This window comes from Procambarus clarkii, chromosome 81, assembly GCF_040958095.1.
Source record: "Procambarus clarkii isolate CNS0578487 chromosome 81, FALCON_Pclarkii_2.0, whole genome shotgun sequence".
NCBI lineage: Eukaryota > Metazoa > Arthropoda > Malacostraca > Decapoda > Cambaridae > Procambarus > Procambarus clarkii.
Window position 1 is genome coordinate 17328631 of NC_091230.1, and position 16834 is coordinate 17345464.

Here is a 16834-nt window from a genome sequence, read left to right on the forward strand (position 1 = left end):
ACATTACAATCTTGCTGCCAAGATTTGTTCCTATTGATAAAAAGAAACATTATTATTAATCTAATAATAATAAAGTATTTATAGGGAAAAATTAAACAGGGTCTGATTACAATGTTCACACAGTAGGTATTTATATTTTTGTAAAGCAACTAATCATGTACAGTGAGTTCTATTAATTATTTAGCATCATTAAATGCTAGACACTGTTTTCTATGTAAGATACATCTCATGCTATCCTTTAATTGCTAAATTTTATTTTATAGTAGCTATTTTTTAATATATAATTTATTAGTTTCCCAGTGTTCAAGGACAAGAAGTCTGTTAGGCTTATCAACTCCTTTTATGTCAACAACTTCCTCAGGATGCCACCCACAACAGTTGCTTAACTCCTGGGTACTTGTCTACTGCTAGGTGAACATAAGCATCGAGTGAAAGATAACGAGCCCAAACATCTCCATCTTCATAACGAGAATACTGCACTGCAGGACCCTATTGGTTAAAATACCTCCATTATTTCTTTGAAAATATATAATGTATAAGTTTGCATTTCTTCTCTTACTCGTGGTCGCGACCAGGAGGCCTGGTCGACGACCGGGCCGTGGGGACGCTAAGCCCCGGAAGCACCTCAAGGTAACCTCAAGATAAGGTGGTTTTTGTTGCTAGACTGGACTATGTAAAATTATCTAGCTCAAGCCAAAAGCTGTAAACCAGTGTAGTCTTGATAAAGTCTGTGTTGTATCTTGAGGATACCATTAAAGTTTCTCCTTGCAACCTTTGATGATCATTTGTACAATCATTCTTGAACAGCTGCGAATGTGGGAAATCTAATATATTAATCATGCTAATGGTTTCCCTCGACATATTCAAATTTTCTTTTTTGTCACAATGTTAAATTCACAGGTGGGTTTTACGGTTTTACCTGATGGTAAACTGAGTTTGGGGAGGTAACAACAGTAGGTGCTATGGAGGTAACACCGGCCGAGAGAACACCTTTGGCCACTTTTGACACAGCCTCCTCCAAATTATTTACGTCTGATGAGAAGTCATACCCAAACCCTCCTGAAACAAAAACAAATTCAAGTGACAAATTCAATGACATGTTGTATAATAAACATTAATAAAAACATAAATGCCATACAATTCAGTCAGATGAATATAAAATTTTAATCTACATCCATAAATAAAATGTGACCGTTTGATAGCACAGTGACATGAAAGATATATTTATTAAATAATCCAACAGGAGTGAATTCTTGCATTTTATATAATGAATTACTGTAAAAAAATATATGCTTAAAGCAGAAAGTAATAAATTTCAAGTTTAACAACATCATTGCCATTCCACAGCTATGAGCACCAGGACTAGTATCTCGTAATGTTATAATTAATTACCTGTATAATATAATATGGATATGAGAAAATCAGTAGAAGCCATGATGAAGATTCAAACCTGCCCACTGTGTACTCCCAGGTATGCCCTAAGCAATTTGGCCATGAGATGCTCAAAAGCAATGCAACCTGGGAGTCAACTGACTCCTCTAGGGGTACTGAGGCTTCTACTGAACCCCAATCAGGGTTTCATGCATTGCCTGCATGCACTCTGGCTGTGGTATAGGAGTTCAGCCCACTATGCTTCTCTTCAAATGCACAAAGAAATCCCATTATGTGATTTCTTTGTGAATAATATGGGTATCTTTCTAGTGGTGCAACTCCAAATCTATGATAAAAAGTAAGCAAGAATAAAATTAACAAAAAAGTGTACAGTACAGTATGATGAATAAATAAAGTAGAAGGATGGTTGTACTGTACATAGATGTGACCACAATTGTAACAACATTAGTGAGTTGAAGAGCAGGAACTGCTGACAAGTATATGAAGAAAAACACCATTCGACAAAACTTTATTTAACAATGCTTCACTCTGTGCAAACATCAAGCTCATATCAAGCAAAACATTATTTAAAAACAAATGGCTGTCCCTGAATGATGTTTTTTCACTAAACTAAATTTCATATTTTGAATGAACATACTTTTTATACACAACAGATCCATCAGATCAATTGTCTTTCAGTATACTAGTCTATTATAAACAAATTGAGATATTTTGTTCTAAAATAAAATTAAAGTATGAAAATTATTATCAAAATAGGAACAAAATATTTTAAGACCCTTACCATTTATTTGGATATCAATGAATCCCGGGCAGATGAGTGCATCATGACAGTCTATTTTCACGTCTGCGTGTACTCGTTCATCATAGAAAACAGGTTCTGGGTTGAGAATTTTGCCGTCTCTAATCCAAAAGTCATCCTTGATGATACGTCCCTCTCGAACTAAACGGCAGTTGATAAATTGATATATTTTTGAATGCTTGGGGGTAGCACTACCGCTTGAAGGAATTATTGAAGGCATCGTCAATACAGTACTTTATTAACGATTTGATCTCAATGCTGAGTAAACATAAAACTTGAGCCCACTTTATAGTCTTGGCAAATACCTCTCAGTGATACTATATCCTTTGAGCAAAGTCCTGTATAAACAAATAAAATAATGTACAGTAATGCAAAAATATAATTACAGCATACAGTACTGTACTGCATTAAGAAGAATGCATAATTGGCTATACTGTAGTGGAGTAATATAAATACAATATGTAATTCAATTACAAATTTTGGATTGTCTTCATGATAATAGTCTGAAAGAAGCTGGAATCCCAATTACTACGCTTGAGGGCATCATGTCACCTGTAGGTATATAAGGAATTTGAAACAAAGAGATAGTGATTAACTTTATATAATTTCCTATGCAGTATAGTGCATTGTGGGTCACAAATGGAGACACATGAACAAAATACAATAGTATTTGTTAGTAGCTTGACTACAAGGGAGCAGCTTGTGCTTATTCTCTCCTAAAATGTATTAAAAAGAGAAAGAGCACAAGTTGTGTATATTCTCATGTGAGACACGCTGGCCCTTCACCAATGTACAATCTCATTATCTTCTTTCATGTGTTCTGTAGATCAAATGTGCCTGTGGGTGCACTCTAACCGAGTCTGTAGGGTTGACTCTCCTACCTTCATTTGAGAGGGTCTACGAATACACAAAAATACATAATTCTATCTATGAATGTAGCAATGACAGTAGCCTACCCAAGAAACTATACCATTAGGCATTCTCAAATGATTTTCTATCTAGTACAATATTACCCAACAATGTTATAAACAAAATCATTAAACCCCTAATATCATCATCACATTATGATATATGCCAAGCCAATGTTTAGATATTTAAAGACCCCATATAGTTCTAACACACGGGAGACATCTCCTGTCACGCAGGGTGCAGTCGCACCTCCACAGATCTCCAGTATCATCTACTGATACTGGAAATGGCTCAAAAGGGCCACCACTTATGGGCTATTCATGCCCGTGCCACCTTTTGGGTGGCTTAATCTTCTCTCTCTCTCTCTCTCTAGTTCTAACAGCTTAATGGTATCTCTCAGGAGTTATATGCATGAGTAATAGAAATATTTGTTTAATCAAAATTAGTAATCATTAATAATATATAAAATATATATAAAAAGAATCCCCCAGCATGGTAAAGACGGTACACAAGAATGACCTATTTAAGACATGTTATAATAACCTTTAGTGTAGTGAACATTATACAGTACTGTATTTATACACAAGAGTTGGGTCATACAACAGACACACGTAAGCAACACACTTTCATAATTAAGCATGGCAATACAGGTTAAGTTCATCTTCAAATATTAAATAATGCTGAGTTTATTTAATATGGCAGGATAGTGTAAGGTCAGAGAACTGGACTCTTCAGGTCATTCCTAAAGTCACTTGCACTTGAGGACCTCTCGACTAAGTACAGGTGTTGCTGGGTGTAGAGAATACACTCATGTGTTGCGGGGTCTCAAGACTATAGACTGAAGAGTTTACGCTCACACTCCACAATATACCTGCTCCACTCCACACTACACCGGCTGCTGCACTACACTCCACACTAAATGTAGCACAATCAGCTGCGGCTGCTGCTACCGGTGAGGCTGAGATGTCTTCACGAGATGTCTTGCTGTGCTCAAGTCATTCCTTGAGCTCAAATATATTCTTCACCATATGTTCTACGTTCAGTAAGACTTTCATATTTAAAAAATCTTTGTTTTCTCATTGATAAAATGCAGACAAAACGATATGCATATATTTTATGTTACTTTACCCTAGCAGTCTACGAATATTTTCAAAGATCTTGTTTACTTCAATCAGCTGATGGAGGGTAAGTGTTGTAATATTATATTACTATAGGCCTATACATTATTTGGATATTTCGAAGTTATATATACAATATACCTTCGAACATTAGTAAAAATAAATACATTATATTTACAATCATCTTCGATAATAATAAATTTATGAGGTGAATCAGGTATAATTCATAGAAAATGGAACAAATTAATTTAGGAGAAACATTGGTATTGTTACTTTTGTATTTACGCCCGGCGTATTTATTTGCTATTTATATATATATATATATATATATATATATATATATATATATATATATATATATATATATATATGTATATATTTATATGTCTGGTTAGAAGTGTTAATTGTTAGCCCTGTGGACCTTAACCGGTCTGGAAGGATTTTTATAGCTCTGTGTTAAACTTTCTACAGAACAGATATGTCGTTTTGAGAGATGTCTTCATGCTAGGATACAGTAGCACAGATGGGAGCGCACCAGCAGGGACTTGCAAGGTTGAATAACCCCTCGAAGTCAAAGGTTCGTTTAACTATTATTATTATTTTTTTTTACTGCCGCACCCACTTGTTGTATAATAAGTTTCAATGATTGGTGAGCCTAACTGTGAAAGGGCCTTTTCTTCATCGGTCTGCTGCATGATAATGGTATTATGATAGTCAAGATGTGCAGTGTTATGCCCTAAATGCAAGGTCTTGCAGTTTGTGACGGTAACGCGTTGGTGTTCGGCTGTTTCAAAAGCTAGGGGTATGGCCTCGTCACATAAAGAAACAAAAAGAGAAAATCTGGAACTTTCGTCTGTGGTAAGGTAATGGGAAGACACACAAAACACAAGTAAATTTAACAATGAGATTTTAATTACGTTAGAAAAGCAAAACATGAATAAAATTGGACATAAAAATTGTAACATAAATCGACCAAACAAAATAATAAGAATAATCACTGGCAAATGAAAAGTTACGTTAAGACAAGTGAATAATAGACAAGGAAATATATGAGTGCAGGAATATTGGCTTCAAGCTGCCACCTCCCTTAGTACACGTAAGCCAAGGCTTAGTCTACCAATGAGACGTGTTAACTTGTGGAGAGCACGATATATTCTGATGACATTAGGTTGCGCTGGCTCAGACATCAGCTAGTGTGGCGGGCGAAGGAGCAGGTGCGACGGGCGCCAGCCAATCAGCGTTAGGCAGGCGACGGACAAGTAGTTTGCTGGTTTGAGTGGCGGAGGTGGAGCAGGTGTCCCGGTGCTGAATACGTTTGCTCTCTGGGCAAACCTTGGTGTTGTACTTGTTGGATATATCTTCTATATTAGTTGTTTTGGAGACGTAGTTTGGAGGGAAGAGCAGGCTCAATCTCTCTTGAAAGAGATTATCGTCACAAGTTCAATACTGAAAAGCATTTGCCAGTCTTCTAACCATTTAAGTCCCCGTGGCGTAGTGGTAAGACACTCGCCAGGCGCTTCGCGAGCACTTTGGCCTGGGTTCGGATCCTGGCCGGGAAAGATGGACCGGGCGTCAATCCTTAACTGCAGCCTCTGTTCACCCAGCAGTGAGCATTTGGCGGGTCGTATTCAGAGGAAAAAAATAGAACACTTTAAAGGGACCGCGTCGTACATACACGACGGGTTTGCTTATGCGGGTTCTGCCCCCGCGTCGTAAATAGCCGTGCGATGTAAAAAAGCAACATAAAATCCAATTCTTATTCGATCGACTTGGGGTTAGTATGAAAATGTTTGCCATTAAATTTTCGTTTTCTCTAATACACACCTGCCTATTTGAGAAAACGGCATTGTATTGTAACTTAGTGGAGAGACTATTGAGTTGGTGACACAACGAGGGTAATCGCCCACTTCACACACTCTTGTGTGGGCCGCGATCATGATTCTACATTTATATGCATATGTCTGTGTAGAGAATTTTATTGTGAGTTCAGTGATATAAAATTTAACGCTGTAGGACTAATGTGGAGCTGACAGCAAACAAAAGAGTATGAACATTTTGTCGCTGTTTGGGCGTACGGCGAGTGATCTACGTTTTTATTTATTTCGTGGTGGAATAGCTAATGCTTTGGTTACATTTTATACATATGATCTTGTTAGAGAATTTTATTGCCAACACATTGATACCAAAATGAAATACGTAGCTCGAGAATTGATGTCAGGAGAGTGAAAAGATTATACACTGTTTGGTGTTTACGCTCAAGAGCCCAAAACGCCGCGCGCACAATGCGCTATTTTTTTTTCACGGGGCGCGCGCGCATTAAAGTGTTTATTAAGGGCCTGACCGGAACGTTATACGTGCTAGTGGCTTCACAAAAATATAAGAACTTGTATATAAAACAAATAAAATGTAGTTCACGCAGATAATAATAATAATTTATTCACAAGAAGGTACAATGGGTTGACGAGATTACATAAGACTGGTATTTGTACATTCTTGTAAAACCACGAACACGCATAGCACGCATGTACGGCCGCTTCCTACTTTACCTTACCTCTTAGTGTCATCTTCAAATTTGATTTATCTTACCTAAGTTTACCTGAGGGGGCCACTATCTCTCTAGTAGCCTCGGCGAGGACAGGAAGCCGGCGGCTTGTCAAAGGTCCTTCGCCCCATTTATCCTGCTGATTTTATCTATTTGACCTTGAACTGCAGCAATGTTTTGTCATTTGCTGTTTTTTACGGTCCTATGGATTTATTATAAAACTATGGGTGAAAAAGCACCTGGTTTTTGTGCTACATTGTGGCTTGTTGAGCTTGACACCGTTGCTCCTTGTTTGTGTTACATCTGACCTTTTGAAGAAGTGACCTGGATCAATACTCTTCAAACTGTTCAATATTTTAAGTTTCGATGAGATCAGCCCTATCATGTCTGGTTTGCCGTGTTATTAGCCCTGTGGCTCTCAACTGTTCTGAGAGAGAGAGAATATTGGGAGTGATATGTGAGTAAGGAAGGGGGGGGGAGGGAGAACTGCAGATGAACTCACAATTACATCAGTGATTCATAATCTTGACCAAGAGAGACAACAACGGAACTTCACTGTACCGTAGGAGATCACCGATATCCAAATTATTATTATTCCTTTCCCACTCAAGATTTATATGATTCAAGATCGAGATTTATGATTCAAGATCAAAATTTATATGATCCAAGATCAAGATTTATATGATTCAAGATCAAGATTTATATGATTCAAGATCGAGATTTATGATTCAAGATCAAGATTTACATGATTCAAGACCAAAATTTACATGATTCAAGATCAAAATTTACATGATTCAAGATCAAAATTTACATGATTCAAGACCAAAATTTACATGATTCAAGATCAAGATTTACATGATTCAAGACCAGCGTTGCGGAGGTGCCGGAAGTGGAGTTGTGACAAAAGAGACAGCTGGAATCCTAATTAAGTGGGAAGTCCATAAGAACTATTATGATTACACTCTTCAGGCGGAGTTATGTGTCATGGGTTTGTGCTTAAACATGTACATGTACCTAAAAGGGCATTGATTTTACGGCATCATTATTCTTAATTTTACGCCTCAAGACGTAAGCCCAGCACAGCATGTAAGGGAAGCCCCACACGAAAGAGGGAGGGTAGAAATAGCCTAAGCTACTCTATCCCTTTGAGATGTATTTTATTGTCTCAATAAACGTACTTGAACACTAAAGTACAGGCGTAAACAACGGTAACCAAATTATGGGAACAAATGACAACTACAAATTAAAAATAAGGTCAATAAATTTTAATTATTACAAATCCCGTATTTAAGTCTAAAGACAATACGAACAGAGTACTGAAGCCTAAAGGAAAGACATATACACAGTGTTTAAGCCTAAAAACAAAAACAAAAGACAACACCTATGGCAGGAGATTGCAGTTGTAGAGACGGAAGTTATGTGAGGCCAGAGCCTCACCCATTATATGTGAAGATATATGTGTTGCGGCTGGTGGGAGAGGCTATATTTATTTCCACCTGCCACAGTTCAAGACACACTATAAATTACTTCTCCCATAAGGCAATTCTACTTATTGAACATTATGTGTTGAAGTCACGTAGTCAGGCGCGTTCAACTTTCAAACATACCTGGTGAAAATTATGCCGTAAAATAAGAGATTTGCATAAGCCTGAACCAGACTGACAAGGAATTTCATCACAAAAGTTTTTTCTCAAACGAGGCTTTTAAAGGGTGAAGTTATTTAATAAATTATATACAAATTAATTTAGTTTTGAGTTCGTAAATATTCTTGAATCATATAGAATCTATAGCCCTTAAGGTACAAGCCTCACTACAGGAATTTCCAGAGATTTCAGAACCTCTAGACCGAGTGGGGGGCCGATTTGATTGATCTCCATTGCCTCCATTTGACTGATCTCCATTGATGGGCCTCCTAAAGTTTTAGTTTCTGACCGAGGTCAGGAGTTTAATGGGCAAGAATGTAACAACTCTTGTATATATCTCAAAAAAAAAAAAAAAAAATATATATATATATATTTAGAGAAGTTTGTAAGATATTGGAGACAACCTCAGCCTTTACAACAGCTTACCTCCCTCAGGCAATCGGGATGACAGAACGTACCAATCGTTCAGTTAAAAATATACTTGCAACCCCCCCCTGCTGAACGTGATGCAAACTCATGGGACGAACACCTTGCCCTATGTTCAGCTGGCTCTGAATACTGCTATCCACCAATTTATTAATACCCAACCCCTTCTTTAGTTCACTGGTGAATCATGCAATTTCTCATCAGGTCTGCTTAACAGACATAATGTTGCAAATGGAGAGGATTACCCATCAGAAGTTCTCAATAAAATGAGGAATGCTTGGAGAATTGCAGCGGAGGCTTCAAGAAAAGCACGGAATAGATATGCTCACTATTATGACAGGAATGTACGACCTATGGAATTGAAGGAGAGTAGCGAGAATAAATGAAGCTACACCCGCCAACCAGAGTAGGAAACTACTGTAACTACTTAAAAAAAAAATCTCAATTAGTATTAAATTTAGTCTTTAGTGTTTTTCCTGCCCGAAACGCTTTGCGTAATAGTGGCTTTAGGCATTGTGTGTACTAGCTCTATCTATGAATCCATCAATGTTTGTATCACACCTTGTATGTATGTACTTTACCTGAATAAACATTTGAATTTTTATTTAATTTGATACAACATATTATATATTACATATTGTATATATTTTGTAAAATTATATATATTACCTGTCTCTATGTATGTATGTATGTATATATATAATATATATATATATATATATATATATATATATATATATATATATATATATATATATATATATATATATATATATATATATATATATATATATATATATACATAAATATTCGTTTTACTTAAACTGTGTTACCAAGCCTCGCCAAGGGGACCTACATATATGGGACTGAAATGGCTATCCGCTTGAGACTCCGGCCCATAATATATGGCAGTTTGTGTTCACAGAGCGTAATGATGAGGCCATTGTGTACATTACTATGATATTTGTGAGCAAGAGTATACCAGAACTATCTGAATGATAGTTTGAATGGTAGAGTGAACACGTGTGGTAGCCTAACTCTCTCGCACTTACCCAGAGGGCGGAGCTGGTCGTACCTGGGAAGGTGTTTATAGTTCTACTCCTTATCTCTGTCTGGATCCAGGCTTGACGGGTGTGGTTACTTGTTACTGTTACTTGGAGCGGCCTGTGGGTCCACATATCTGCTTCAACCCGGTTGGTCCGGCACTTCTTGTAGGAAACTGTCTGTCTTGAAGAAATCCATCCTTGTCCTGGCCAAATTTGTTATACGTGCTATGAGGATACTGAACAACAGTGGACCTCTGATGCTCACTCAGTATTCTCTGATTGTACCGATGGCACCTCTGCTCTTCACTGGGTCTGTTCTGCATTTCCTGCTATAACGTTCGATATAGTGTGTTGTTATTTGATTGTGTAAATTGGGACGTGGCCTTTCTTTTCCATACATATATTATGTGATACCTGTAGCTCTCGTCTCCCTTCCAGAGAGTACATTTTGAGGGTTTTGACGGTCACAATAATTTAGATCCTTTATTGTGTCTATGCGTGCCGTATATGTTCTTTGTATTCCCTCTATTTAAAAAATCAGAACTAAAATATGTATAGTACTTGTTTGCTGGTCGGTAAACAATTGCAAAGGGCGTAATAACTCTCCAGAGGTTGATAGCCCTAAGTCGAATACCAAGCCAATATTTTGACCAGACTACACACTAGAAGTTGAAGGGACGACGACGTTTCGGTCCGTCCTGGACCATTCTCAAGTCGATTGTGAGAATGAGAATGATTGTGAGAACCAAGCTAATATTCAGATGTTCCTTAAGCTTTAGGTCGGCCACCAATGGCGGAATTAGACAATAATAATAAACATGTTTTTTACAATGACTTGACTAAAGTGCGTACTTTGAAACGCACTGTCGGAGGAGTTGGACTTGCGTGTAAAGAAACCTTTCCGAGGAAACGCATGACAGCTCAGACAAGCTGAGTGGGAAACCTCTGTTAACGGTCGTTACTCTCACACTTCCCTCAGCCAGCAGGGGAGGATATTACAATAACCAAGGCGATAACATTGCCTAAGCACCACACCCTCACCCTCTACACAGAACAAACGTGGTTGCCTGCTAATGCTCGGACAACCACCTTCACCTTTATCAGTCTGCCACCAGACACACAATTAAGTGATGGACACGACAATATAGAGAAAAGGTTCAGTGTCTTCATGGCCCACAATTGGGAGGATGAATAAATCGTGCTTTCATTCGCCGAGGATATTACTTACATGATAGGAAGGGAACCCGGCGGAGCCCGGGTCTGTCTCTTCCACTACCCCCTCCCTTCTCTTACTTTCCCCTTTCCCTCTCTCTCTCTCTCCTTTCCACCTCTCCCCCCTCTCTGCCCCACCTCCTCCCCCTTGAACCGTCGTCTCAATAGAATGAGTACCACGCTCTTCCCCCACATTACGGGCTATTCATGCCCGAGTCACCTCTTGGGTGTCTCAATCTTTATCAATCAGTCAATTCCCCCCACACACCACTTACGGGTTCACCATAGCCCGTGCTACATGGACATTTCGTTCTGAGTAGCTAAATCTAAAACAACAACAACAACCTCACACACAGCACACCTGTGCCAGGTGAGTACGACGGGCTCACCATAGCCCGTGCTGCTTGCAACTTTTCGTTCCCAGTAGCTGAATCTAAAACAATAACTCTTCCCCCAGATGCATGGCTTCACGTACAGGAGTGTGCATCATTGCATCCCCATCTGTGCACCCTGCACCAGCAATGTAATCATACCACATTCCGAGATCTTTGTCTGCTCTGCCACTGAAAACCGACATGCCATTCCGAGTGAACTCACCTGAATGGTGGTTGGTGATTGGCTTCTTTCTCGAATCAGAGCTTATTTCTCCAACAGGAAGTCATGTGTGTTGCTCCAAGGGTACTGAAGTGTAACAGGAGACTGAACTACATATCCCACGGGGAGGTGTTCTCAGCTTAACCTTATTATAATATAAATGCGCTGCTACTGTAAATTTTCAAATACCTGGGTCTTGAGGTGTCTCTGTATGGCCCTGTTGTAATCACAGTCTTCAGTCAACATAAATAAAATAAAATACTCAGAGTTCTCAAGACTGGGGCAGAGTACCACTCTGGCTATGGTACAAATGTTAGAATTGTTAAAATGGTGCAGCCTGCGTATATCAGAACTTTAGTACAAAATCAAAATGTTTATTCAGGTAAAAGTACATACATAGAGGATGGGATACAAACATAACGTTGGATTTATAGATAGAACTAGTACATACAATACCTAAAGCCACTAATACGCACAGAGTTTCGGGGAGTTGGCTATTCTGCACCACGTGTTCGCGTTAATGCACGAAATAATGCTTGTAGGGCTTGATAAACTACAAGACGAAGTCGTGAGGATTATCCTTGGGTGCCCACTTACCACCACTATACCAGGAAGGGAATTATCAGGGAAAAGCGCCAAGCCATTAACACACTATAGCCCTTGGAAGGAGGCAGGATAAGTCCTAAAAATAATTGACCAAATAGTACCAAAATGACTAGGCTAGTTCAGCCTAATCATTGCACAAAAGCCATCTAGACATTTTTTATTTGAGGTTATAAATTTAAAATGTATAACTAATACTGCAGTTGAACTCAGAATGTATTAGATTCACTATTTTTTATCAAGAGAGATAACAACGGCATTTAAGGCACCGTCGGAGATTACTTTCCTTTTAGATAAGAATCACTCCCTTCCCAATCAAGAATCAAATTGAATATCAACCCAAGCTTCGTCTTGAGACAAAGCACGATACCTTCAACCATCCATTGATACGGAGCACAGCTTCTCTTAGACCATGTACACAGTAGTGAAGTTTAGGGTTTATGACCAAACCACACACTAGAAGATGAAAAGACGACTTTGTTTACGTTTCGGTCCGTCCAGGACCATTATCAAGGCGATTGTGGATTTGAAATTGAAATTGAAATAAGTTTATTGAGGTAAAATACACACAAAGGGATGAGGTAGCTCAAGCTATTCTCACCCCGTTCAGTACATCGTGTTAATACATACTTGAGGGTTATCTTGAGGTTATCTTGAGATGATTTCGGGGCTTTTTAGTGTCCCCGCGGCCCTGTCCTCGACCAGGCCTCCACCCCCAGGAAGCAGCCCGTGACAGCTGACTAACACCAAGGTACCTATTTTACTGCTAGGTAACAGGGGCATAGAGTGAAAGAAACTCTGCCCATTGTTTCTCGCTGGCGCCTGGGATCGAACCCAGGACCACAGGATCACAAGTCCAGCGTGCTGTCCGCTCGGCCGACCGGCTCCCATATACATCTAAACATATCACAAACAATAAACATATTACCAAACATTCTAAGAGACAAACATATACATTTCCTGAATTGTAGATTTAGTTCCTGCAAGGTGCATCATTTTTTAACAATTCTTATACATGCACCATAGCCTGAGTGATACCCGGCCTGAGTCTATACAAGCAACAGCGTCTGATTACGGAATGGAGCGACTTTTGGGCAACTTATAAATAAGAATTTGGGAGGAAATATATATTTATGAACCTGGCAACCGCAGTTAACACCCATAACTCAGAGACCACAAGCCTGTACGGCGCTCAGTGTTCATCCGTACACCGACACGGAAGGAAGAAAGCACTGAGATTCCACACTCTCCATATGGCAGTACTCATGTGAGTAAATACGTTTATTATGAAGTTAATATAAGATGCAGACGAGGAGTCACATTAACGTTCCTGAAATATGTTGACCAGACCACACACTAGAAAGTGAAGGGACGATTGATTTTTTGATTGTTGCCGCCGAAGGCGGCCAGTTTATTGTGCACCCCATACTCATCCTGTGAGCGGTAGCGCATAAGCATTACAGAGGGCACAAAAGGTCTTTATCACACCTCATCTTAGATTATTACATAAACAATTTCATCTATCCTTCAGGGACGACGACGTTTCGGTCCGTCCTGGACCATTCTCAAGTAGATTGTGAGGACATTTCGAGAGGATCGAAATGTCCATGTAGCACGGACTATGGTGAGCCCGTAAGTGGTGTGTGGGGGGAATTGACTGATTGATAAAGTTTATACACCAAAGAAGTGGCACGGGCATGAATAGCCCTTCACTTTCTAGTGTGTGGTTTGGTCAGCTTAATATAAGATCTTATTTCCGACTTTTAATTTTATTACGATGGTAAGCATGTTTTACGTCTCTGCTTTCGTTATATATATATATATATATATATATATATATATATATATATATATATATATATATATATATATATATATATATATTATTAAATATGACCGAAAAAGTAAGATTAATAATTCTAACACGAATTTTCTCAATCTTTCGTACATTACGCTTCACTGTTGGAGGTAAATCAAAAATCAATTCTCCAAAATTCATTTTTATTTCTAGTCTGACGCGACACGGGCGCGTTTCGTAAAACTTATTACATTTTCAAAGACTTTAGTTCACAAATACACAACTGAATAGAACTTACGTATCTCCGATTTTATATCTACATTTGAGTGAGGTGGAAGGGGTGATGCAATGGATATTGAATAGAAGTGTTTGTAGAAAGCCTATTGGTCCATATTTCTTGATGCTTCTATATTGGGGCGGAGTCTTGAGGTGGGTAGAATATAGTTGTGCAATAATTGGCTGTTGATTGCTGGTGTTGACTTCTTGATGTGTAGTGCCTCGCAAACGTCAAGCCGCCTGCTATCGCTGTATCTATCGATGATTTCTGTGTTGTTTACTAGGATTTCTCTGGCGATGGTTTGGTTGTGGGAAGAGATTATATGTTCCTTAATGGAGCCCTGTTGCTTATGCATCGTTAAACGCCTAGAAAGAGATGTTGTTGTCTTGCCTATATACTGGGTTTTTTGGAGCTTACAGTCCCCAAGTGGGCATTTGAAGGCATAGACGACGTTAGTCTCTTTTAAAGCGTTCTGTTTTGTGTCTGGAGAGTTTCTCATGAGTAGGCTGGCCGTTTTTCTGGTTTTATAGTAAATCGTCAGTTGTATCCTCTGATTTTTGTCTGTAGGGATAACGTTTCTATTAACAATATCTTTCAGGACCCTTTCCTCCGTTTTATGAGCTGTGGAAAAGAAGTTCCTGTAAAATAGTCTAATAGGGGGTATAGGTGTTGTGTTAGTTGTCTCTTCAGAGGTTGCATGGCTTTTCACTTTCCTTCTTATGAAGCATCAAGAAATATGGACCAATAGGCTTTCTACAAACACTTCTATTCAATATCCATTGCTTCGTGTTCTGTCTTGTGTTGATGAAATTAATACCCTATTAATACTCTTGTTCTGTCTTGTGTTGATGAAATTAATACCCTATTAATACCACATTTTGTTCTGTCTTGTGTTAATGCCACATCACCCCTTCCACCTCACTCAAATGTAGATATAAAATCGGAGATACGTAAGTTCTATTCAGTTGTGTATTTGTGAACTAAAGTCTTTGAAAATGTAATAAGTTTTACGAAACGCGCCCGTGTCGCGTCAGACTAGAAATAAAAATGAATTTTGGAGAATTGATTTTTGATTTACCTCCAACAGTGAAGCGTAATGTACGAAAGATTGAGAAAATTCGTGTTAGAATTATTAATCTTACTTTTTCGGTCATATTTAATAATATATGTCTACAGGAAAGACTGCTACCAAAATATACTAATATATATATATATATATATATATATATATATATATATATATATATATATATATATATATATATATATATATATATATATATATATTGCTAGCCACCATAAATATGGATAATAACATTGGGTTATATAATACAACCTGGAATCCCATTAAATTCACAGGAAGTCTGAAGGCTTTCACTGAAGCTCCATTTGATTCTCACTGATATACAGTATACCACGTTGGTGTGATTTGTGTGTGTGTGTGTATGAGGCTGGAGCATACTGTTGGTGAACTACTTTACCTACTCCAGTACTTGGGGGGGGGAGGTAATATGTCAAACTTGGACTGGCTTCAGAAGAGGCTTCCAGATTTCCTGTGGATTCAGTGGAATCCCAGGTTGTATAGCTTATACAATGTTGTGATATAGGGGTAAAGTGCACGGTTGGGCATATCTGATCGCTGGTTCGAGTCACCTCAGTGCTCTAAATAATATAATTTTGCTGTTGAAGATGACAAAGAATTCCACAGGTGTCATTATGTTGTGTGTAATAACAGGTGCGCTACCCGCAGGTGGTGAGTGTGTAGGTACACACACACACCTGACCCTCGTCAGCGTACTGCTGGCAACATGTACAAGTAAGGGTTTCTGATATATATGTGTAACTGCCGATGGTATTCCCTAAATCTTGTTATATAATATTAGAAATTCATAACTTAAAAACTAATAATAGTAATTTGTTGTTATTACTACAACAATAATAAAATTATTAAATCTGATAGTTACACTATTCATTATCTCTGGATGCATAGTTTTTCTTCAATATATATGTATATATGTTGTACCTAGGAGCCAGAACGTCGTACTCGGCCTACAATGCAAGGCCCGATTTGCCTAATAAGCCAAGTTTTCCTGAATTTATATATTTTTCTATTTTTTATGAAATGATAAAACTATCCATTTCATTATGTATGAGTTAAGTTCTTTTCATTTGAGTTAAAACTAACGTAGGAACCTAACCAACCCTACCTAACCTAACCTAAACTAATATAACTAAGTCAGTAATTCATGTTCTTAATATAATATAATGATAATATTTTAAATAAACTAATTGGAAACAATTTATTGAAAATAAAGAAAATCACTCGGCTTATTAGGCAAATCGGGCCTTGCATAGTCCCCAGGCGTATATGCAACTGAAAACTCCACACCCCAGAAGTGACTCGAACCCATACTGCCAGGAGCACTATGCAACTGGTATACAGGAGACCTTAACCGCTCGACCATCAAGACCCGA

The 16834-nt window shown here is 38.3% G+C and overlaps 1 protein-coding gene across 4 annotated transcripts in view; it reads right to left on the reverse strand.

Annotated features, from left to right (window-relative positions):
• LOC123773146 (N-acetylglucosamine-6-phosphate deacetylase) overlaps positions 1-16834 on the reverse strand; it is a 38973-nt gene that overhangs the window by 14611 nt on the left and 7528 nt on the right. Inside the window, exons 1-3 of one of the 4 annotated variants that reach the window (XM_045766656.2) lie at positions 3972-4106; positions 2174-2529; positions 920-1059 (exon numbers count right to left, since the gene is read on the reverse strand). In XM_045766656.2, the coding sequence (XP_045622612.1) occupies positions 920-1059; positions 2174-2411 (378 nt within the window). In that variant the 5' untranslated portion in view covers positions 2412-2529; positions 3972-4106. Of the gene's footprint in view, positions 1-919; positions 1060-1392; positions 1718-2173; positions 2530-3957; positions 4107-16834 lie in introns of those variants that run through there. The other 3 variants (XM_045766657.2, XM_069315210.1, XM_069315209.1) reach the window with 3 other exon arrangements.